At 42.4% G+C, this 23,383-nt stretch overlaps 1 protein-coding gene across 4 annotated transcripts in view; it reads left to right on the top strand.

Annotated features, from left to right (window-relative positions):
* The window catches only part of GRM8 (glutamate metabotropic receptor 8), an 834,842-nt gene that overhangs the window by 5,041 nt on the left and 806,418 nt on the right, over positions 1-23,383 (top strand). For all 4 annotated transcript variants that reach the window (XM_043873262.1, XM_043873263.1, XM_043873264.1 and 1 more), the window contains exon 2: positions 5,556-6,378. In XM_043873262.1, coding sequence (XP_043729197.1) covers positions 5,869-6,378 — 510 coding nt within the window. In that variant the 5' untranslated portion in view covers positions 5,556-5,868. The remainder of the gene's footprint in view (positions 1-5,555; positions 6,379-23,383) is intronic.

Genomic DNA, 23,383 nt, shown 5'->3' with positions numbered 1-23,383 from the left:
GGTCTGCTGCACCCAAGGGTGTGGGGTAAGGGAAAGAAGGTAGAATCAGTCCATGTGAATTCGGGCCCGAGATTTTAGACATATTCATATAATCCTTCTGTTTTTAGATTCCTTATATCCCCAGTGGAGGCTGTGATACCAACCTCACAGGGTGTATCGTGCAGTGGAAATGAGACAACATACGTGAGGCCCCAGGCATGTTGGGTTGTGTAGTCGGTCAGTTGTGTCTGACTCTCTGTGACCCCATGAACTGTGGCCCACCAGGCTCCTCTGTCCATGGGATTTCCCAGGCAAGGATACTGGAGTGGGTTGCAGGCACACTGTAGCACTCAATAAATGTTGGTTTCACCACTTCCCCTCTCCTTATATGATACATATTATAAAAGTGGCTTCTCATTACTTTAAATGTGGTCTTTTTATGCAATGGCTGTGTTATTGAAAATAAAAAAAAAAAAACGGCACAAATTGAATTCTACTAAATCAGATTGCATTTTAAATTCATGGGGGGATTTAGCTATTTAAAGGAAACCCGTGGTGAATTCTTTTGTAATGCAAATAATCACCTTCTAATTTATCTGTTTAGTAAGTTGAGCTTCTTCTGTATCAGATTTTCTTAATGTGGGGCCTGCTCCTAGAGAAGAGCTTTCACAATCCTCTCTTACTGATGGGAAAAAGCCACTCAGCTTGCAAACAAAATCAGTTATTGTGTTCTGTTGGCAAAGCCTTGCTCTGGTGTTTTGAGCGTAATCTCATACTCCTTTATCATTAAATAATAGAACCTCAGAACGGGAAGCTGGAAGACACCTTAGAGATTATATGGTCCATCTCACTCATCTCACAGATGAGGAAATGGAAGCACACACAGGTGAAGTGACATGCCGAGTGTCATCAGCCAGGGACTGTCAGACAAGGATCCAAATCTGGGACTCTCTTACTAGGGAAGGCTCTGTCTAGCCCATCTTCACTTTGCCCCAACCAGAATTCCAGGGCTGTGCACACCTGTGGTGGCAGAGGAGAAGACAAACAAATCTGATGCATTTTCTACAGCAGCTGAAAAATGGCTGCAAGTGTGGGCAGAAACTGCCAAATTTGCAATTTTGTGAATTGATGACAATATTTGGCTTAACCTTTTTGTTAAAGAGCTGAATAGAATTCAGCAGAGAGAGGCTGTTTGGCCTTTTTATGAGAAAATGATTACAATCCTTGGCTATTTCTGTTCCTGTAAGGATTTTACCCTATCATGTCTTAAAAGAACTAGCCAAGTGCTGGAGGAAGACCTGGTGACAGCCCCTGATAGATTCCCCCCCATCCCCCATCCCCCCATCCCCCATCCCTCCATCCCCCCCATCGCCCCATCCCCCACCCCCACCCCCCACCCCCCACCACATGGCTTGGTGGTTTTGTTCTCACTGTCCTCAGGCTGCCTGGGAAACCTGATTTGAAGCTGAGGCGTTTGGACAAACTGCATTTGATATTCTCAGTCCTTTGAAAGATTCAGAAATCACCCTGCCCTGGAAATGCCCCCAGGTGACCCCTCCTAATGAGTGCATTGTTTTTCTTAAAAAGCTGGTCAACAAAGCTGTTTCTCAAAGACTTCAGTGGAGGGGCCTTCTCCTTGTGTTGTCCCAGTCAGTCTCTGCAGCCCTGGGGGGTTTCCTCAAATGGCAGGACCCCCCTCCCCCCCCACCTCCCGGGAGGACTTTGCCTGTGGCGCCATTCAGGGCTTTGGGCCATCTTCAACCTCTTTGAGCCTATTTTCCCCCTCTCATTTATGTAAGAGCTTGGTGTATGAAAATTCAATGGATACTCTGTTAGGTGTTTGAGACTTTGATACAGAGAAGGTAGGGCTTCCCGGGTTGTGCTAGTGGTAAAGAACCTACCTGCCAGTACAGGAGACGTAAGAGACGTGGGTTCAATCCCTGGGCTGGGGACATCCCCTGGAGGAGGAAATGGCAACCCACCCTAGTATTCTTGCCTGCAGAATCCCATGGACAGAGGAGCCTGGCAGGCTCCGGTCTGTAGGGTTGCAAAGAGTTGGACATAACTGAAGTGATTTAGCAAGCATGCACAGGGAAGGTACCTAGAAGATAAAAAGAAGTAGAATGCAGGGCCTTGGCCCTGGAGGAGCTGTCCATACTTTCAGGAAATAGCTGGAGCCATAGACTCAGATCCCAGCTGGGGGCCTGCTCCCCAGCAGACTTGGGCCAGTGCGTTGGTTAATGGAAGTGCTAATGATATGCAGGGTACCCATATACCATGTACTTAGGACTGGCTGGGAGGTAACGAGCAGGGCTGCATGGGCATTTAATGGTTAAATCTCCTGGAAGGCCCTTCTGAGGGCTCAGAAGCAGTGGAAGGTGTCTGCTCCCCTCAGAGGATGCTTTCAGGAGCGTGGACCTCACACCTCTTTGAAGATGTCCATCAGCTCAGGTGGGTTTGTATCGAGCCCCAGAGGAAGGTCAGTTTCAGAGAAAAACTGATTTTAAATCAAGCCCAGAACCTGAAGTAGAGCTATTTGGCTTGGTAGCACAAAAAGGTCATTATTTTGTTAAAATTCATTGACTCTGACTAGGATGAGTTTAGATGAAAGCTCCCAAGAATTGCCCAAGAGCAAGATTAGGCAATGCAAGATTATACGATGCCACCAGATTTATGTCGTTTTTCCACAAACTTTCAAATATATTTTCCCTTAGAATTTAAAAGGAAAACTAAGCCTTCTAGCCATCAGGAGTCTGATTCTTATGACAATGTATCAGATTTTGAAATAACTGCTGTATTTCAATATTTTATGAGTAGCTCTGATTTTACTTTTAAAGTGACAGAAATTTTCAGTTACAGCCTCACCAACTGGGCAAATATGGAAACAGTTGCTCTTCTTCAGTGGAAAAGGAACTGCAGACTAAATTAGCAATGATAGGTCCTGTTTCTTGAGCACTTACCCTGGGCCAGATACTGCGCTTTCTGTGTGCCCTGTGGCGGGTTCTGACACCCCCTAATAGACCAGAAACCGAGCTTTGGAGAGGTTATGTGCCATTAATTCTATGTTGCAAAGGAGGAAACTTAAGCAAAAATACAAGTAAACTGCCCAATAAATAACAACCAAAATGGAACCTCTCGTTTTCCATTTAAGAGCATCCATCCAGTAAACATAGGGCTTACCTGGTGGCCAAGATGGTAAAGATTCTGCCTGCAATGTGGGAGACCTGGGTTTGATCCCTGGGTCGGGAAGATCCCCTGGAGGAGGAAATGGCTACTCACCCCAGTAATCTTGCCTGGAGAATTCCATGGACAGAGGAGCCTGGCTGGCAACAGTTCATGGGGTCGAAAAGAGCTGGACACACCTGAAGGACTTACACACACATCCACTACACAAAACTAATTCGTGTCCCTCTGTTACTCACTCCCCAACTTTTCCTTAACTTAAAGCTCTAAACAGACCTATGGGATGCATACCTTTAAAAGAAACTCAATTTTACTATTTCCAGGGCAGTACAACAAGGGGAACTAGGTTAGAGCTATGTGAGTGGCAGAGGTAAGGATGACTTGTAATTAACAGATGAACTGTGTTTATGGTCATCTATAATTGAAAACCATTTATTCTCTGAAGTGTTTTAAGTACTTGGGAGGTGGCTTGGAGTAACAAAGAAAGGCTGGTCTTTTCCCCTTTTCCCCTTCATCATCTCTTCTTCAAGTATCATTCATCCTGTGGTCTGCCAGAAAGGATACACTCAGGGTCAGCCCTGTGGACTTGGTCTCAAGCCCTGAATTAGTGGTCAGAGTTAAGGTTTTACTGTCTTCTAACTGGTCTTCGTTGTGAAACTGTAAAACACAATACTCCTTCTCTTAATGGGTGGTTGGGGTAATTTATGGTCTATCACTTCAATGGCATCATCCAGAAAGTCAACTTGACTTTCTAAGTGTTTTCCTCTTGTGGAATGCCTGAGGTCAGGCTGTTGCCAAATCAGATTTTCTGTGGGAGAAGCAGCTGCTAGGAAAATTACATGTGATAGAACATCCGTCGAGTGGTGAGAAAAAACAGAAAAGGACTAAGTATTTTGGGGCAGAATTGGGAAAATCCAGGGCTTGGCAAGTATCAAGAGTCCGGAAATGCTTATCATGGGCAGACAAGAACTGTCTCAACAGACTGGGTCATTGGCTGTATTTCTGAGTGTATTCCAGATGTGTACTCTGAAATTCCAGGCAGTGGGCTCTGATAAATCCCCTCACTTCATCTGAAACTGAAAAAAATGCAGCTTTCTCTGAAGGGTTTTGGACATATGTTCAGTTGTTCTCTAGGGAGGCACCATCCTTTCCTTTGGGATAGTGAGGACAGGATGAAAATTTTATGAACTGGAAACTGAACAAGTGAATGGAAAATATAACCAGATGTTGGTTGACTAGGGTAGAGGAGAATTATCCACATTTCAGGTTTCAGACTTGTTTGTATAAATAGGTTAGAAATGAACATTAGATTACCCATTCTAGCAAAATACATTGGTATGTTTACTCTGTTAATTGCATGTTCATTTCAAACATCAAATTCCCTTCCATGAAGTCAGTTCCCATTTTCAGTTAAATCTCCACTAAAGTCCTTTGAAAAAAATCTCATGGAATTATTTAAGAGTGAAGGTCTTAGAATAAACTTCTACAGATTTGCTTGTAGTTGTTTTCACTCTTGGTTATTTCTCATCTTGGTGAAATAACTGTTTTCCCCACTGAGTCAGACAAAATTGAGAAACTCTTTAGTTCATCTCAAGCTCTGATTTGGTCATAAGGATTCTAGGATCAAGGAGTGTTTACTTCAGAACTGCAAGCATACCCATTGCTTGCATTCTGACAAATTAATAGGAAACAGACAAAGGTGATAGGAATATTTTTCACACATAACTCACCCTATGTGTTTAATTTTCATGTCGTTTTTTATTAACAGAGAACAATAAGATAATTTATATGAAATTGCTGACATTGTATGTCTAATCTTTTCACAAGCTCTAAAACTTACACATTTTGCGCTCCTTGGGTGGATTTTCTCTCTCTCTTGTTTTTTTTTTGTGATTGAATAATCACTTTTGCCCTCGGAAAATCCAAGGCACCAAAAAATGTCATTAACAGATGACTGGCTTGTTGAATACATCACAGAAAATAGCCTTTCATTCTGATTTTGTGGACAAAATTTAAATGCTAAATTCAGACAGCTGTAAAAAGTAAAAACAGATTTGAAAAGAAATAATGCCATCAATCACAGGATTTTTACCTTCATGGAAATTGGATTTATTGAAATAAAATGGTAAATAAAAGTACTTTCTGATTTGCAAGAGTCAACCTAGTTACTGATAACTTTTCTGTTTCCCTTGCTCCAAAAGTGTCATCCATCTCTCTGTTTAGATGCAGTGCAGCCAGGTGTTCAGAATCATAAGGGGACAGAAAGAATTAGTTTCTTACTGAATAGTGAAAATGAAACAACGAAAAAAGAGGTCGGTGCAAACAGGGCTTAAGAAATGAAAAATGTAGGCCCATTGAATGGAACCCTTTCTTTTCTTCCTTCTGCCCTTCAGGAATAATTCTGCTACAGGGCTGACTTCAAGGACGTGAATTGGTGACTTCATCCCAACATCAGAACCTCAGCTGTTCCTCTGATTTTTGCGTCATTCCAGGCAAGTTGACTTTATGTGGAAATAAAATAGAACCTTGGGGTCTGATGGAAATTCACTGTGACATTCAAATCAAGAACACTTGCTGAAACCCACAGAGCCTTTTCCTCATGGGCCCTGATGGTAGCCTCCAGAAGGTGCAGCCTCAGGTGGCCCCCCTTCTTCTGTGGCAAGAATAAACTTTGGGTATTGGATTGCAACACCGCCCGCGGAGAAAATGGTATGCGAGGGAAAGCGATCAGCCTCTTGCCCTTGTTTCTTTCTCCTGACGGCCAAGTTCTACTGGATCCTCACGATGATGCAAAGAACTCACAGCCAAGAGTATGCCCATTCCATCCGAGTGGATGGGGACATCATTTTGGGAGGTCTCTTTCCTGTCCATGCAAAGGGAGAGAGAGGGGTGCCTTGTGGGGAGCTGAAGAAAGAGAAGGGGATCCACAGATTGGAGGCCATGCTTTATGCAATTGACCAGATTAATAAGGACCCTGATCTCCTCTCCAATATCACTCTGGGTGTCCGGATCCTGGACACCTGCTCCAGGGACACCTATGCTTTGGAGCAGTCCCTAACGTTTGTGCAGGCTTTGATAGAGAAGGATGCTTCTGATGTGAAATGTGCTAATGGAGATCCTCCCATTTTCACCAAGCCTGACAAGATTTCTGGTGTTATCGGTGCTGCCGCGAGCTCCGTGTCCATCATGGTGGCTAACATTTTAAGACTTTTTAAGGTAGGTAAAGGCACTAGACAATTCTGACCATTGTAACAAGACAGTAAGTTGTCCTGATTCCAGCTGCAGGTTTAAGAAGAAAGTGAACCTAGTAAAGATGCTCATAGACTCTTTCAGGGCCACAGTTTCCCCAAAGAGAGGAGTTTGTGTCTAGGTTTCTACAAGTGTTGATTTAGTTCCATATTTTTAAAGCAATTAATTGGATTAATTGTGACTTTTTTTTTTCTGAACAAACAGGTGATAATTCCCATGACATGTTGAGTCCTCAACATCTTGTGATATTCTCTTTTAATTTTAATTTTTTTTTAACACTAAAAGCATTTTGTATTGGGGTATAGTCCATTAACAATACTGTGGTAGTTTCAGGTGAACATTGAAGGGACTCAGCCATACATATAACATGTATCCATTCTTCTCCAGGCCCCTCCCATCCAGGCTGGCACATAACCTTGAGCAGAGTTCCATGTGCTATACAATAAGTTTTTGTTGGTTATCCATTTAAATATAGCAGTGTGTACATAACTGGGCTGGTTTTAAAGCAAAGCAAGTAGTTTTTGAGAGTCTAATGAATTTTTAGCTCATTTATCAGATCAAATGTTTCTATGGTATTTGAGGTATAAGATAATTGGTGAAACTTCCTTAATGTGGGAGGTTCTGCTATGACAGAAGTTCCTGTGTGAGGAAATTGTATTTATCACTAATGTGTAGATGGGACTGACACTCTGGACTAGAAGATGGCCATGAAGTTGTCAGGTTTATTATAGCTACAATAGAACAGCGTCTCATTAATTCAGACTGCCTGATGCAGACTTTGAATAATTATATGTAATTCTTATTGCATTAAAAACTCAGGTTTAGCAGGATAATGTAAAACTTTTTGGTTTAGGATGATCTATTACCTACAGATTGCATTTACATATCAGATAAAATTGGCAAAAGAATATAAATATGAAACAATAGTTTGAAGGCATAAAGTCCCATAAAGTTATTGTGACTTATTTTTCATTAACGTTCTTATTTTATTTATTAATATTTGTTACGTAGTCTTTGGTAATAGGCAACATTTTAAAAGTTGAAAATATTTTTCACTCTGATTTTTTTACTTAGTGGGACATGACTTTTCCAACTTATTCTGAATTAATGAGTCTTCATCTAATGTTATAAGAAACTGTTTCTGTGTGTATTAGATTTAAAAATATTAAAAGAATGTGGAGAAGTTGGATAGATGACAGATAATAATGACAAAAATGAACAAAGTGATGGCAAACTTAAAAAAAAAAGAAGTGTTCAAATCAAAGTCTTTCGGCTTTGGAAGCTGTCTTGGGGGACCATCTAGTCTGGTTCACGTCTATAACATCCCCCTAGCTTCTGTATGAATTCCCTTAGTTTAGAGGAGAGAATGGTAAGAGGCAGCTTAATGACTATTTTCAGATTGATGAAATTTTCTCAAATGAGGATGCTGCTGAGCCGAAGTGCTCTGTGTCTAAGGAGTACTGAAGAGTCACACAAAGGCATCAGGGAATACCTGAGATATTTGAGCCAGACGTTAGGAAGAGCCTCCTTGGCAAGAAGGATGCCAAATTGAAATAGGCGGCCAAAGGTGCTTTAGTTTTCCATCTCTGGAAACTTTCAAAGGAAACTGGATACAGTTGTTAGCAATTTCTTTTGGGCCAACCGACCCCTTACCTGGAGGCAAGGTAACCTCTTACCTGTGTTAGTCTGTTGGATTATTTAATGAGAAAATGGTGGTGAAGGATTCCACCAAGACCTGACTGTCTTTTGTCTGCTTGGGCTGCCAAAGGAAACTTTGGGCCACCTGAAGGGTAGGTTTTGTTTTAATGCATTCTAGACTTGGCTTCTCTCTGCTTTGTTCTCTCACTGACAGGCCAATTCTCTCCTCACCCTCTTGGGTGACTCTGAGGGGCCTTATTCGACCAGGGGGGAGAACTACCATTGACTCTGGGCAGAGTCCGGTGCTGTAGGCCAATTCTGGAAACCATCGGTCAGCAGATGAAGGGGCTGCCATTCCTGCCTTTTAGCCAGAAGGAAATCTTGGTTATGCTAGGTGTCTTAACTAAGACCAGTATGCTGGTCCAGAGTGAGCATTTAATATCTGGAAGCAGATATATTTTTTAACCAAATAACTGGGGCTTGAAAGATTTGTCTTTTATAAGCAAGTGAGAAGATGTAAGTGATCAGCCTGTGTTCTAGCTGAACCTGGAATCATGTGACTGAATTGATAATTGCAGTTTCATTGTTGTGCCATTTTCATTTATTTTGATGATTTATATGAGACCTCTAGCTAGCGCTCCACACTGATATTAATTATGAAATGATGGTCACTTTTGGAATAGAAAATGTTTCACTTTATGTGTGAAAATATATTCTGTTTAAACATGTATGCTAGGACTGACATGAGATATTACAATAGTTATCAAAGGAATGATTGGCAAATTAATGCCTTGGGGAAGGGCTTATACTTCCTTTTGAAAGATTAATACTTTGATTAACCAAATAATGTGACTGTGAATAAAATTAAATATTTAGGACAATTTTACGGCACTTGGGACCCTCCAGGACAGCATATGACCCGTAGTATCTAAAAAATACTCCTGGATATCAACATAGTGCCACTTATTCCTGGATTAATGGAGTTACAGAAGGTCGAGCATCTTGGTTTGGAAACCCACAAACGATTAACCCTGACCATGAGGGATGTAAACAAAATCTTGATTAATGAATTTATCACTGTCCTGCTCAACAATAAGCATTACTTGGGTTTTTTAGAATCTGTTTAAAATTATATAGAAAATATTTGGGCTGAAATCAGAAGTAATCTCCGAATGTCTCAGTTCTCTTTTTTCTGGACAGTCCGGGTAAAGCCATGTAGTATCTGCCTCGGCTGCATTGTGAAGGAGACAAAGGCCTTCAGGCACCCCCAGCTTCCTCGTCCTTCAGTCTGGCCCTCCTTGGCAGTCTTTCCTGGCCTCATATCCCTCTATGTTCTCCTAACTGAAGCCTTGTTTCAGGAAAGGAGGTATACACGCATAGCACGCATGCATGCCATCTGCATATAGCATGTCTGTTTAAGTCAGAGGAAGATTCTGTTTCTTGTGGGATCACTAATTGTGGTTTGATGAAATGGTGTATCTTTGTAAAGGCAATTCAGACATGAGGGGGGGGTGGCGTTCATTTAACCCCCCAGAGACAGCACTTTTTGGGGTGGAGAACAGTGTGCGGGAGACTCAAGAGACATGATTTCCATCCCGGGGCGGGGGTAGATCTCCTGGAGAAGGAAATGGCTACCCACTCCAGGATTCTTGCCTGGGAAATCCCATGGACAGAGGAGCCTGGTGGGCTGCAGTCTGTGTGGTCAAAGTGGGACATGACTGAGCATGCTGGCAGCCCGCCGCCATGCACCCTCGCATCTCCTCTGTCCTGGAATACAGCTGCTCCTGCTCCTTTCTAGAGCGAAGGAATGTTGCCCTTTGTTTCTCTTCCTGTCAAAGCTCAGGGCCAAATGAAAAAATCAGTCCTTTAAACTTTAGCAGTGAATTGGACAGGGAGTGGAGCCAGACTCTACTGGTGAGGGGGACAGGCAGAAGCGGCCCCGTGGCCCCAGCCCTGGGCTCAGAATGCCACACCAAACCAGTGATTGTCTACCCGAGCCAGGGGGCGCGCACTCCCTGCCCGGGGGATGGGGTATCAGCAGTCAGAACTACCTCAGAGGCTTTTCCTGTGACAGGACCCAGTGAGTGCGAGCCTCCGAACCTGCGCCTGAGAACCATTTTTACTCATTGTACTGTCTCCTGTTTCTCAGGAGCATTGGGAGTGAAAACAAGTTTGAGCGTCACAGACAAAGTGTTAATGATCTGAACTTTTTAGAAGCACTACACACAGCCTTAACACACACACACACACACATGTCATATTTGGGTTAACAGAGGGGCAGAGCAGTCACCTCGGTGACTGTTTTATGTCTAACCAAGTGCTGGCAAAGATTGAGGGCAGGAGAAGAAGAGGACTACAGAGGATGAGATGGTTGGATGGCAACAAAGACTCAATGTGTTGGAGAAACCCCTAATCCAGAAACCAAGCACCATACTAGGAGAGTTGGAGAACTCTGGTTTATTAGCTCCGCGGGCCCAGAGGAGTTAACACTCCAAGCTCTGAGCCCTGAACGAAGGGGTTACAGAGTTTTTATACATGGACAGGCATGATTAAGCAGGTTTGCGGGTTTGCAGAGGCTGGGCGATTGCAAAGAGCAGGACAAGGGTGAGTGAGATAAGCTCTAGGTCCTAGTATTGTGAGTACTCATTTTCTGAGACCTACGTGATCCAGACTTTGCAAGGCAAGCTGAGTTACAGAGGCAGAAGGAGCAGGAGGTTATGTAAAATTTTAACTTTTCCTTTTCAAATGGACATGAACTTGGGCAGACTCCAGGAGATAGTGGAGGACAGGGAAGCCTGGAGTGCTGCAGTTCATGGGGCTGCAAAGAGTTGGACATGACTGAGCAATGGAACAAAAAACAACAGCAATGTTAATATTTGTAGATAATAGTAGGATCGATTAGGATAACTGCAGAGTGGCAAACTCAGAAAACTCGGAACTGCTCCAACCTGCATGAAGGCAGATCTGCCATTTCAGTGGCTCCCGTGTTGCAGAGAGACCAAAGAAAAGAGGAGTCCAGCTCTCAGATAGAGTTTGCGTAGTTTGAAAAGAATTAAAAAGAATGAGAGGGTCTTTTGGGTATGTTGGCCAGGAAGCCCATCATTTAAATTTGTTTTATAAAGCAGTTTCGAGGAATTTGCATATGTTTTATAAAGAGCTGGGTTTTTTTTCCTTTTCTGGAAATTTCCACCCCTCTGCTTTAAATTAGAGCAAATCCATTCCTCAAAACACTAATCATGTCTTACTTTGGGCAAAGATTGAACATTCTAAGTTAAAAATAGCACATTGGCGCTTGGAAGTAATGCATGTTAATGTCCACATAGATGCATCTGGGTTAAGGAAGGACAGTGTCAGATGTGATTCTCTTTCTCCTGTTTTTCTGGTGAACTTTACCGAGAGTTAATTTTTGACTATCGAAGGATGGGAGGTTAGTCTATAGTGTCTGCTTTCCAAAGCAATCAATTGGGACTTTTGAATAGAAATCCACTTGTGGGCTAGATGATTTCTCCCTGTGTGGAAGTGTCCTGGCTCTAAATGGCTAAAATTGACCATGTTAAGTCAGTGAAGTACAGTGAGGCATCCCATTGCCCTAGATGTGCTTGCCAACCCTTCTATGTTTACAAAGATGTATTTTCTTCCAAGAAACTCCACTAATTGCAGCAACCACTCCCATAAAGCCAAGCATTTTGCAAGTTATTTATTGCATACAATGGGCTTTCTTAACTCTAAACTCTGAACAGGTAAATCTGCCTATCCAGGCTTATCTAGTTAGATGGACAGAAAAATGAGCCCAATCAATAAACTCAGCAGGAGGTAACATTTTATGTTAAATCTTATTTGATGGCAAATAGATAATGGAAAATTGAAAGATAGATTCCTCAGTCAATCCTTTGCTCCTGTGGCAAGCTCTAATTTAGTTTTGTAAAGAGCCTGTTCACTTCAGATGAGAGATGATGGGTGTTCTCTCTTAGTGGCTCTAAGTGGGCGTGATGGGGGAAATGGGCACTACCTGTTGTCGCTGACACAACTCACAGCAATAGGGATACATAAATATTCAGATGTGGTCATGCCTCTCTTCTTAAAGGTCTCATGGCTGCCATTACTTCCATGATGAAGGTCTAGTTCCACTTGGGCAAGTCTCTTCTCACTTCTCTCCACTACATTAAGTTTCTTTGTTACATGTAACAAAGCTCCATGAGGGCAGGATGATATCCATGATAAGCATAGGGCATATATATCTTATTTGTGGTTGTATTTCCAATACCTAGTATGGACTTATCTGGAAACCCAATAAATGTTTGCTGAATGAATGAATGAATCATATCTCTCCACGCACTTCCACCTCCCTCACCCCAATTCCAGATATTGGAAATAATAGGTGTTGGGTCCATAGAACAGATAAGGGATTTTTTGTGTTTTACTTTTGTACTGTTTGAGAAAAAGGAACAAGAGGAGAGAGAGGGGGAGAAAGAAGGAGAGATGGTGTATTTGGGGAATTCCTATATTTTCATGTGCTGCCTCATTTTCCTACCAATGCATGTTTTCTCTAAACAGATTTTTAAAACTAAAAATTTAAGTAAAAGACATGAGCACATTCTCATTTTGAAAAGTCCAAGCAATGAATAAGTAGAGAGTATAAAATGGAAAGAGGCTATATTCAAACACACATATCTATCAGTAAAGCTCCATACACAGAATTTTATTAATAGATATGCCTGACATTTTTTTTTCCATGTAACAATGTGACTGGGAGAGATTTCCATGTTGGTTAGTATAGAGTCACCTCAGTAATTCTCAACCCTGGCTGCATGTTACTATCACCTGGATAGTTTTTTTAAAAAGCCCAAATCCTACCCAAGACCAACAAAACTGGGGTGGAGCCCTGGTATTGGTATATTATAATCACCAGGTGATTCTGTTATTTATCCAGGACTGAGAGCTATAAAGCTTTAGCTATAGAACCTTTAACTTTAATTATATGAATAAAGCATCATTTATTCAATAAATCCTTTACTGATGAGTTATTTGACTTTGATTTCTAAAGGTCACTTAATTATTTGAAAAAAGTAAAAACAATGCCAGAGGCTCACCTGAGCACTGTTAGCTCTTGAGTGAATTTTGATGTCATTGTGCCCCTTCTTGGACCAGCAGAGGGGCTGAATTGATGAATTCCCCCAAAACACTTTGCTACAAGTTAGACTCACATGACATAGGCCCGCATCACAGGCCATGGCTCTTCATGACATTGAGTAACTTAGAACCAGTGTTAGTATTGTGGTCATGTATTCAGACTGTTAAAGCAGCATCATGACTTGTCGGGTGGAGCAGATTTTAAACTTGGTGAATTTAAATGAAATGTTTCTTACTTTCCTTTTTCCTAGCCTCAAAAGGTTTAACATCCTACAGTGAATATGGAAGACATCTTAAGACCTGACAGTGATTAATGCCTGTCTTTTCAGTGTTTAATAAGGCAGGGACTTCCCTGGCAGTTCAGTGGTTAACACTCCGAGTTTCCACTGCAGGGGGCCTGGGTTTGATCCTTGGTCAGGAAACTAAGATCCCAAGTGCCAACCATGGTGCAGCCAAAAAAAGAAAAAAGATTGTTTTAACTAGTGATTGTGAGTGAGGACGGGCTCCCCAGGTGGCGCTAGCGGTAAAGAACACGCTTGCCAATGCAGGAGACATAAAGAGATGCAGGTTCGATCTCTGGGTTGGGAGATCCCCTGGAAGAGGGCATGGCAATGCACTTGTATCCTTGCCTGGAGAAACCCTTGGACAGAGGAGCCTGGCTGGTTACGGTCCATAGGATCACAGAGTCAGATATGACTGAAGCAGCTTAGCATGCATGCATGCGTGAGTGAGGAGAGGGAAGAGGAGAGGGGCAATAAAGGAGTAGGGGAAAGAAGGATTATTATGCGATTATATGAAATCATGTGTGTGAAACTTTTGAAAATTGTTTCAGGACAGGTTTCTTCCCAGACTCTTCAGAAGACAGCTAGAAAGCTATAAAACAAGCCTATAGAATTTAAACAATCTTTCATTCAGCTAAAAGTAGATAAGGGCTTCTCTGGTGGCTCAATGGGAAAGAATCCACCTGCCAATGCAGGAGACATGGGTTTGATCCCTGGTTGGGGAGGATCCCACATGTCACAGAGCAACTAAGCCCTGGTGCCACAGCTACTGAGTCCAAGCTCTAGAGCCCCGGAGCCAATACTACAGCCCACATACCTTAGAGCCTGTGCTCTGCAGCTAGAGAAGCCCCCGCAGTGAGAAGCCCGCACACCGCAACTGGAGAAAAGGGCTGCACAGCCACGAAGACCCAGCACAGCCAAAATTAAAGCTTTAAATAAATAATAACGAGGTGGTTTGGAAAGTAGTGAGGAGTTTTTCCAAGAGAATTGTGACAGTGCTATGCATTTGTGTGTGTGTGTGTGTGTGTGTAAGAAGTTGTCTGAAAAGCCTTTCTAGAACAAGTCAGGGTGTATGTTGGTGGTGGTGGTTTTGTCACTAAGTCGTGTCCAACTCTTGTGACCCCCGTGGACTGGAGCCCACCAGGCTGCTCTGTCCTTGGGATTGTCCAGGTAAGAACACTGGAGTGGGTTGCCATTTCCTTCTCCAGGGGAATCTTCCTGACCTAGGAATTGAACACGGGTCTCCTGCATTGCAGGGAGATTCTTTACCGACTATGTAGATAGATATATTTCTGCAAGGAAAGTCCTATGCGCTTCTGTTAACTCTTTCACCCCAAAGATCGCAGTGGTTAGTTTTTTAAAGAAATTTAGAGACTTTATTTGTTTGTTGCTTTTTTTTTTTTTAAAAAGTAGTTTTAGCACACAGCCAAATTGAAGGTGGCAGTGCTTTTATTTGGTTTCAGGACAGGTTTCTTCCCAGACTCTTAAGAAGCTAGCTAGAAAGCGATAAAACAACCAAAGGTTGTACTTCCTGGGGAAACTTCACCTCTGGGGGCTGCCCCTGGCTCCTGCTCTGAAACTTTAGCCTGCATCTGAATCACCCAGAGGGCTTGTGAAAGCAGCATTGCTGAGCCCCCGGCAGAGCTTCTGAGTCAGTAAGTCTGGGTTGGGGTCTGAGACCTGGTATTTCCAGTGGTTCCCAGGTGATGCTGATGCTGCCGTTTTGCCGATCATGCTTTGAGAACCTCTGCTCTGTGCAAATCGCTTGCTGGCTGACTTAGCAAGTCAAAGTACACAAGACAAAAATGAGGTTGAACAATGTTCTGTCTGGTAGCGGCCTTTTATTCTTTTGACTTATGCCTGGTTGAATTTCTGTTCCTATTGGTCATGATCACAGCAGCTGCTGTATGGATCTATTTTTAATTGTGTGCCCTTTTGGAAGTTGTGTTCCTTATTAAATAATGCATGGCTCAGGAGTCCTGATCAGCGGAATGGCCTCTTGAACACGGTTCCTAAAGCGGGGTCACTTAGATGACCACATTTCCTCAGTTTTACTACCTATGACTGTGGAGCGGACCGATTTAAGAAGCCTAGACTGTGAGGTGCACATTAACAGGGAATTGAGAACAGTCAGAGACGAAAAGAGGCTATGGTTTGACTCAGCTACCAGTAATTTGTCTTCAGAAACCATGACAGCTACCTCCTGATTTCCATTATGCGATGAGATTGCAAATAACATTCCACAGCAGTCTTAATCAATAGAGGGTCACAAGAGGCCCTCCTTTCCCAACAGTGGGGAAAAAGGGCTTATTTACCCATTTAATTGATAGAAAGTGTTCTCTGGCAAAAGACAGAGACATCTCTTTCAGCTGTATTAAGGGACTCTCCCTATGTCTAGGCACTCTTAATAACATAAAAATATACATGTAATCTTCCTGTTGGGCTTCCTAGGTGGCTGTAGTGGTAAAGAACCTGCTTGCCAATGCAGGAGATATAGGAGATGAGGGTTCGATCCTTGGGTTGGGAAGATCCCCGGGAAGAGGGCATGGCAACTCACTCCAGTATTCTTGCCTGGAAAATCCCATGGAAAGAGGACCCTGGAAGGCTATGGTCCATGGGGTCACAGAGAGTCAGAGACAACTGAAGTGAGTTAGCACAATATTTATGTATTTTAAACACATAATGAGTACCAGGCTGGTGGGTTGGAAAGGGATCCAGGTATAACATCAACCTGGACTTCCCCTGTGGCTCAGCTGGTAAAGAATCCGCCTGCAGTGCGGGAGACCTGGGTTTGATCCCTGGGCTGGGAAGATCCCCTGGAGAAGGAAAAGGCTACTCACTCCAATATTCTGGCCTGGAGAATTCCGTGGACTGTATAGTCCATGGGGTTGCAAAGAGTTGGACACGTCGGAACGACTTTCACTTTTCACTAAGCTACCTTTGTCTGTTTTCAGAATGAAGCCAATTTCTGCTGCTTTATTTCCTTTGGCCCAGTAAGCTGATAGGCATGTGTTTTCAATGTTGGCCATTTGTCTCCTTCCAAGACTCTCCCAGGCTCCCTCTGCGCTTGGGGAGACTGGGTTCCTCGATATAAGATAGCCCCAGGTCTACTGCTGAGGCTCAACTTTGGAGTCAGGTATCTGTTCTGTGTCCCCCACGTGCCACCCTGGGCTCCTTTGGGAAGTAGGGATGGTGACATATTCTTGCTCCAGCTCACCCTTGCTTCTTTTTACATGGATTGAGAGTGAATTCTAAGTTTCATTAGTGTTTGCACTATTTCTTACATTTTAAATTTACGTATTAACATTGTGACAATTCTATGTATTAGAGTTCTCAAAGTGATTTATCATTTCAGCTCTGAGAATGTTTGCATTTATATTGTTTAGAGAACAAAGGACATATCATTCCTAAGCAGATTTTTTGCAGCAATATTTGTGTCCTGTAGATATTTATCCTCAGGAGCTGTCTCTTCAAATTATAGATTATGGTAATGTACTTATCTAGTGGTGCTTGGTACTGTTTTGAGTAAAACAGATTAATGTGAACTATATGAAATAGGTCAGGTTTCATAGTCAAACTTCCTGGGTTCAAATTCTGATGTAACACTTTTTAGCTGTATTACCTTAAGCATGACTACTCATTGGAAATAACCCTGATGCTGGGAAAGAGTGAAGGCAAAAGGAGAAGGGGATGGCAGAGGATGAGATGATTATTTAGTATCACCTACTCAATGGACATGAATTTGAGCAAACTCCGGGAGAGAGTGCAGCACAGAGGAGCCTGGTGTGGGTCGCCAAGAGTTGGACAGGACTTAAACAACAACAATAAACCTTAAGCATGCTAGTTAATTTCTAAATCTTAGCTTTCTTTTATGTGTGTGTATTTATTTTATTTTTTAAAATTAAAAAAAATTTATTGGAGTATAGTTGATTTACAATGTTGTGTTAGTTTTAGGGGTACAGCGTGATAAGTTGCTTCAGTCATGTCTGACTCTTTGCAACCCCATGGACCTTAACCTTAGGCTCTTCTGTCCTTGGGATTCTCTAGGCAAGAATACTGAAGTGGGTTGCTCTGCCCTCCTCCAGGAGATCTTCCCCACCCAGGGATCGAACTCATGCCTCCTGCATCTCCTGCATTGGCAGGTGGGTTCTTTACCACTAGCACCACCTGGGAAGCCAGGTGTATAGCAAAGTGATCTAAATGTTAGCTTTCTTAGATCTAAAAAGTAGATAATAATAGTACCTCCTTTATAAGGTTTTAAGATAAATTAGATGAAGTGCATGCAAGTCCTAAGCAGAATCCCTGACGCATAGTTATGCTGACCGTAGTGAGGAGGGAGATAATTGATGTCCACTGTTAGTTGAATATTCATCTTGAGGTAACCCTCTCCTCCAACACTCAAGCATCCCACCTGACTTGTCTTATTTGGTGAACAATGGCAGATTAGAATGAAAGATGGTGTCATTGACCAGGAAACAATGCAATCGATAGTTCTAAATAGGCTCTGGCAAGGAGCTAATTTGCCTGAAGGCCAAGTATGATACTAGGACCTCACCAACCCCTCCCTCCAGCCAATGTAGCTAAGAAAGCAGTTCAGGTCAGTCTCTCAGTTGTCTCTGACTCTTTGTGACCCCACTGACTGCAGCACGCCAGGCCTCCCTGCCTATCACCAACTCCCAGAGTTTACCCAAGCTCATATCGATTGAGTGGGTGATGCCATCCAACCATCTCATCCTCTGTCATCCCCTCCTCCACCCGCCTTCAATCTTTCCCAGCATCAGGGTCTTTTCAAAGGAGTCAGCTCTTTGCATCAGGTGGTCAAAGTATTGGAGTTTCAGCTTCAACATCAGTCCTTCCAATGAATATTCAGGACTGATCTCCTTTAGGATGGACTGGTTGGATCTCCTTGCAGTCCAAGGGACTCTCAAGGGTCTTCTCCAACACCACAGTTCAAGAGCATCAATTCTTCGGTGCTCAGCTTTCTTTATAGTCCAACTCTCACATCCATACATGACTACTGGAAAAACCATAGCTTTGATTAGATGGACCTTTGTTGGCAAGGTAATGTCTCTGCTTTTTAATATGCTGTCTAGGTTGGTCATAACTTTCCTTCCAAGGAGTGTCTTTTAATTTCATGGCTTCAATCACGATCTGCAGTGATTTTGGAGCCCAAGTCTACCACTGTTTCCACTGTTTCCCCATCTATTGCCATGAAGTGATGGGACCAGATGCCATGATCTTAGTTTTCTGAATGTTGAGCTTTAAGCCAACTTTTTCACTCTCTTCTTTCACTTTCATCAAGAGGCTCTTTAGTTCTTCTTCACTTTCTGCCATAAGGGTGGTGTCATCTGCATATCTGAGGTTATTGATATTTCTCCTGGCAATCTTGATTCCAGCTTGTGTTTCATCCAGCCCAGCATTTCTCATGATGTACTCTGCATGTAAGTTAAATAAGCATGGTGACAATATACAGCCTTGACGTACTCCTTTTCCTATTTGGAACCAGTCTTTTGGTCCATGTCCAGTTCTAACTGTTGCTTCCTGATGTGCATACAGATTTCACAGAATGCAGGCCAGGTGGTCTGGTATTCCCATCACTTTCAGAATTTTCCACAGTTTATTGTGACCCACACAGTCAAAGGCTTTGGTGTAGTCAATAAAGCAGAAATAGATGTTTTTTTTTCTGGAACTCTCTTGCTTTTTCAATGATCCAACGGATGTTGGCAATTTGATCTCTGGCTCCTCTGCCTTTTCTAAAAGCAGCTTGAACATCTGGAAGTTCATGGTTCACATACTGTTGAAGCCTGACTTGGAGAATTTTGAACATTAATTTGCTAGCGTATGAGATGAGTGTAATTGTGCGGTAGTTTGAGCATTCTTTGGCATTGCCTTTCTTTGGGATTGGAATGAAAACTGACCTTTTCTAGTTCTGTGGCCACTGCTGAGTTTTCCAAATTTGCTGACATATTGAGTGCAACACTTTCACATCATCATCTTTTAGGATTTGAAATAGCTCAACTGGGGTACCATCACCTCCACTAGCTTTGTTTGTAGTGATGCTTCCTAAGGCCCACTTGACTTCACATTCCAGGATGTCTGGCTCTAGGTGAGTGATCACACCATCATGATTATCTAGGTCATGAAGATCTTTTTTGTACAGTTCTTCTGTGTATTCTTGCCACCTCTTCTTAATAACTTCTGCTTCTGTTAGGTCCCTACCATTTCTGTTCTTTATTGAGCCCGTCTTTGCGTGAAATGTTCTCTTGGTATCTCTAATTTTCTTGAAGGGATCTCTAGTCTTTCCCATTCTGTTGTTTTCCTCTATTTCTTTGCACTGATCGCTTAGGAAGGCTTTCTTATCTCTCCTTGCTAATCCTTGGAACTCTGCATTCAAATGGATATATTTTTCCTTTTCGCTTCTCTTCTTTTCTCAGCTATTTGTAAGGCCTCCTCAGACATCCGTTTTGCTTTTTTGCATTTCTTTTTCTTGGGGATGGTCTTGATCCCTGTCTCCTGTACAATGTCATGAACTTCTATCCATAGTTCATCAGGCACTCTGTCTATTAGGTCTAGTGCCTTTAATCTATTTCTCACTTCCACTGTGTATCTGTAAGGGATTTGATTTAGGTCATATCTGAATGGTCTTGTGGTTTCCCCTACTTACTTCAAGTCAAGTCTGAATTTGACAATAATGAGTTCTATTTACAAATCCATGTCTTAGGTGGTTAGAGTCAGTTTTATTGAATTAACAAACAACTCAGGACTCAGGGAAAGAGTGGATGATTCAAAGATAGGCTGTGCTGAATTTTAAGGTTATTCTAGCACCCAAACAAATGCCACTAGGGTTCAGTTTTGAAAAAGTAACATATTCTGGCTCCATTGGACTCTTTTCCAGTAGCCCTGGTTTGATGGTGTAAGAGGTGGAGCTATGGTCGAGGACATGCTGTTGACTAACCCCAAGGCTGGAGGCAGTCTTTAAGGTTTTCTTTTGGGTTGGAATTCCCTTTCTTTGCCATGTGTGGTACAATGATCTAATGTAGTTGGAATCATAGACCCACTCTGGACCAAAAGCAGTATCCCTTTATTGCGGGAATACTCTCATGGACTATATAATACTTATACCTGTCACCTTCTGATACAAATGTCAGAAATGTAAGCATGAAAAGGTTCAGAAGTACTTTCTGTAGAAGTCACATTCATTTTTGGACAACAAGAAAAATAATGGAACTAAATATATAAATCTTTGACTCCCATGCTGACCTCTTTTGTTCCACCTGTTTAAAATGTGAATCATTCATATTAATTGTGGCCCGGTAAATTTTCCAGTTAATCAAACATGGATAGTTGACTTAAATGTGAAAAGGCTTCACAGGGAAAGAGAAGTGATATTTTTTGTAATGCAGAGTTGCACCATCTTTGTAGAAAGGACAGAATCCTACCTGATTGTTACTTGCTGAATAGTTCTTGGTGGTGTTCTTTAAACCCAGTAAGTGTGAAAGCTCTTATTTTCCACCAAGAGAAGCAGAATAGGGTGAAGAAATGCCAGCATATTATCCACTTATTTGCATTCTTTAACAGGTGAAATAGGTAATAGCCAGTCAGTCCGCAGCAGGTGTTTGGGCTTATTCAGCATCTTGGAAGTATATGCATAGTGTTTGACACTCCTGGGGATAATTATGAAAGAAGTAGAAGATTCTAAGTTTTTACATTGCTTAGAACCTAGTTGGGGAGAAATTACTAACAAGTATACAATGATAATTCTTCCCTGGTGGCTTAGATGGTAAAGAATCTGCCTGCAATGCTGGAGACCTAGGTTCAGTCCCTGGATCAGGAAGATCATCTGGAGAAGGAAATGGCAACCCACTCCAGTAGTCTTGCCTGGAGAATTCCGTGAAAAGAGGAGCCTGAAGAGCTACAGTCCATGGGGTTACAAAAGACTCAGACATGACTTGACAACGGAACAAGAAAACAGTAACCACAAATGGTATAAAACAATGTGATAAGGCTATGCTGTGATGCCAGGGTTTAGGAGAGAGGCCAACTTCACCTGAGCAAGCTGCAGCTATCAGTCGTGGCCATGTGGGCCAGGGCTGGGCCAAGGTGAAGGGATGGGCGTGTAGAAACCTGAGGCCAGGCGAGGAAAAGAGCTCTTCCAAGTGTAGGGAATCTGAGTCCAACCTTTGATCTGATGCCTTCAGCTCCGTGAATATGGAAGCAAGTGGAGGGCTTGTTTCTTGTTCTTCGCATCTGCTTGTTTTTTCTCTGCGATGACAGAACTTCAAAGGATCCCTTTAAGTGTCTCCTAGAAGGACTGAGGAATGCAGGAGATGCGGGTTCGCTCTCTGGGTCGGGAAGATCCCCTGGAGAAGGAAACAACCCACTCCAGTATTCTTGCCTGGAAAGTCCCGTGCACAGGGAAGCCTGGCGGGCTGCAGTCCTGGGGTCGCAGACTCTGACGTGACTGAGTGACTAAGCACTCAGCCCAGGGGGACAGAGGCGGGCTGGAGGTCTAGGCCCCCAGCTCCCACTGAAGGCGGACGTTGAGACTTCAGTTAAAATCCAAGCAAGTGAGTACCAGGCGTCCAGAGGGCAGAACTCTAAGCCCTCCAGATCGGGGTAGGAGTGGATACAGGAGGTGAATTGCTGTCTGATTCAAGCAAGGGCCCTGTGGACCCAAGAGAAGCCCAGTCCCCACCTCCCATTTTTGCACTTTGGAAATCCGTGTAGCTTAAGATCAAAAACATTTTTTTTGTCATTCGACACATGCATATCTTGATTATTTCTAGTGTTCTCATTAAGTGTGGATATGCAATTAGTTGCTGAGAGAAAAATTAAATGCATTATCAGTGAATCGATTTGATTTGCCTCAGTCCACTCAGGAAAGCCACCATCCTTGAGGCGCACAGCTTCTCCTTGTTGTCTTTCTGATTCTCAAGTTACCTGAGAGTAATAGTATCTGCACTTTCTCTGTTTCACCAAGTGGTCATAGATCTCAGTAAGGTTAAAAAAAAAAAATTGAAGAATTTACAATATTCTGGGATTAAATCATTATAGTGACTTGGAAATAGGTTCTGTATGAAAATGGCATAAATGTTTATTTTTCTTTTTAATGCTGTTGTAATTTCTACTCTCATTATTTAAATAGGAGCTTGATGGGAGATGTTTTGTTGTCTTTGAAACCACTGGCATGGAATTTTAAATCCTTGGGTTTTTTTTTTTCCACCCTTTGCCTGAGGAGAAAAGATACTGGAAACTCCATTTTTTTAGTCTGGATTATTTTGTTTCATTTACATTCAGACAGCTCAAAGTACCCAGTGAGTTTTGCGTGTGTGTAAATTAATATTTACAGGTAACACCTTGCTGAAAGTAAAATAGATTAAGTGGAGAATATTTTTCCCACTGCTCCCTTCTCTAACAAAAATGAAGTAACCCAGCACCTCTCCTTAACTGAAGGCCCCGTATGTCACCTCCATGCTGATCTGAGCCAACATGGACTGAGAGAGCAGTATGGGGCCAAGCGTGTGCATGTGAAATAGGGTGGGTTTAAACACAGGCTGGAAGAATCGGAGTATATTTACCCTTGAATGATTCTCTGAATTATGAGGAATTAAAATGAAAACTTGTGTTTTTGGACTGCCATTACAGTTAATTTTCAGCCTCTACTAATCAGTGTTAGGCATGGCATGTGATAAGAAATTTAGATGTTAAATCAATAACCTAAAATCCTGTAGTGGTCCAAGATTGGTGAATAAATATTATTTTAGCATCTCATTTCAAAAATTTCATTGTGTTTAATAGCATTAATGTTTCATTCTGGTAAAGTGGTACAAGTTTACGAATTGAAGTGAAAAAAATGCAAAACCTATAAATAATGCTGATCACATCTACATGAAGAGAATTACCCTTAACAATCTATTCCCAGG

The sequence above is a fragment of the Cervus elaphus genome, chromosome 18 (genome assembly GCF_910594005.1).
Source record: "Cervus elaphus chromosome 18, mCerEla1.1, whole genome shotgun sequence".
In the NCBI taxonomy this organism is placed as follows: Eukaryota; Metazoa; Chordata; class Mammalia; order Artiodactyla; family Cervidae; genus Cervus; species Cervus elaphus.
The sequence above is the reverse complement of the archived record's forward strand: the minus strand, read 5'-3'. Positions and strand labels throughout refer to the sequence as shown.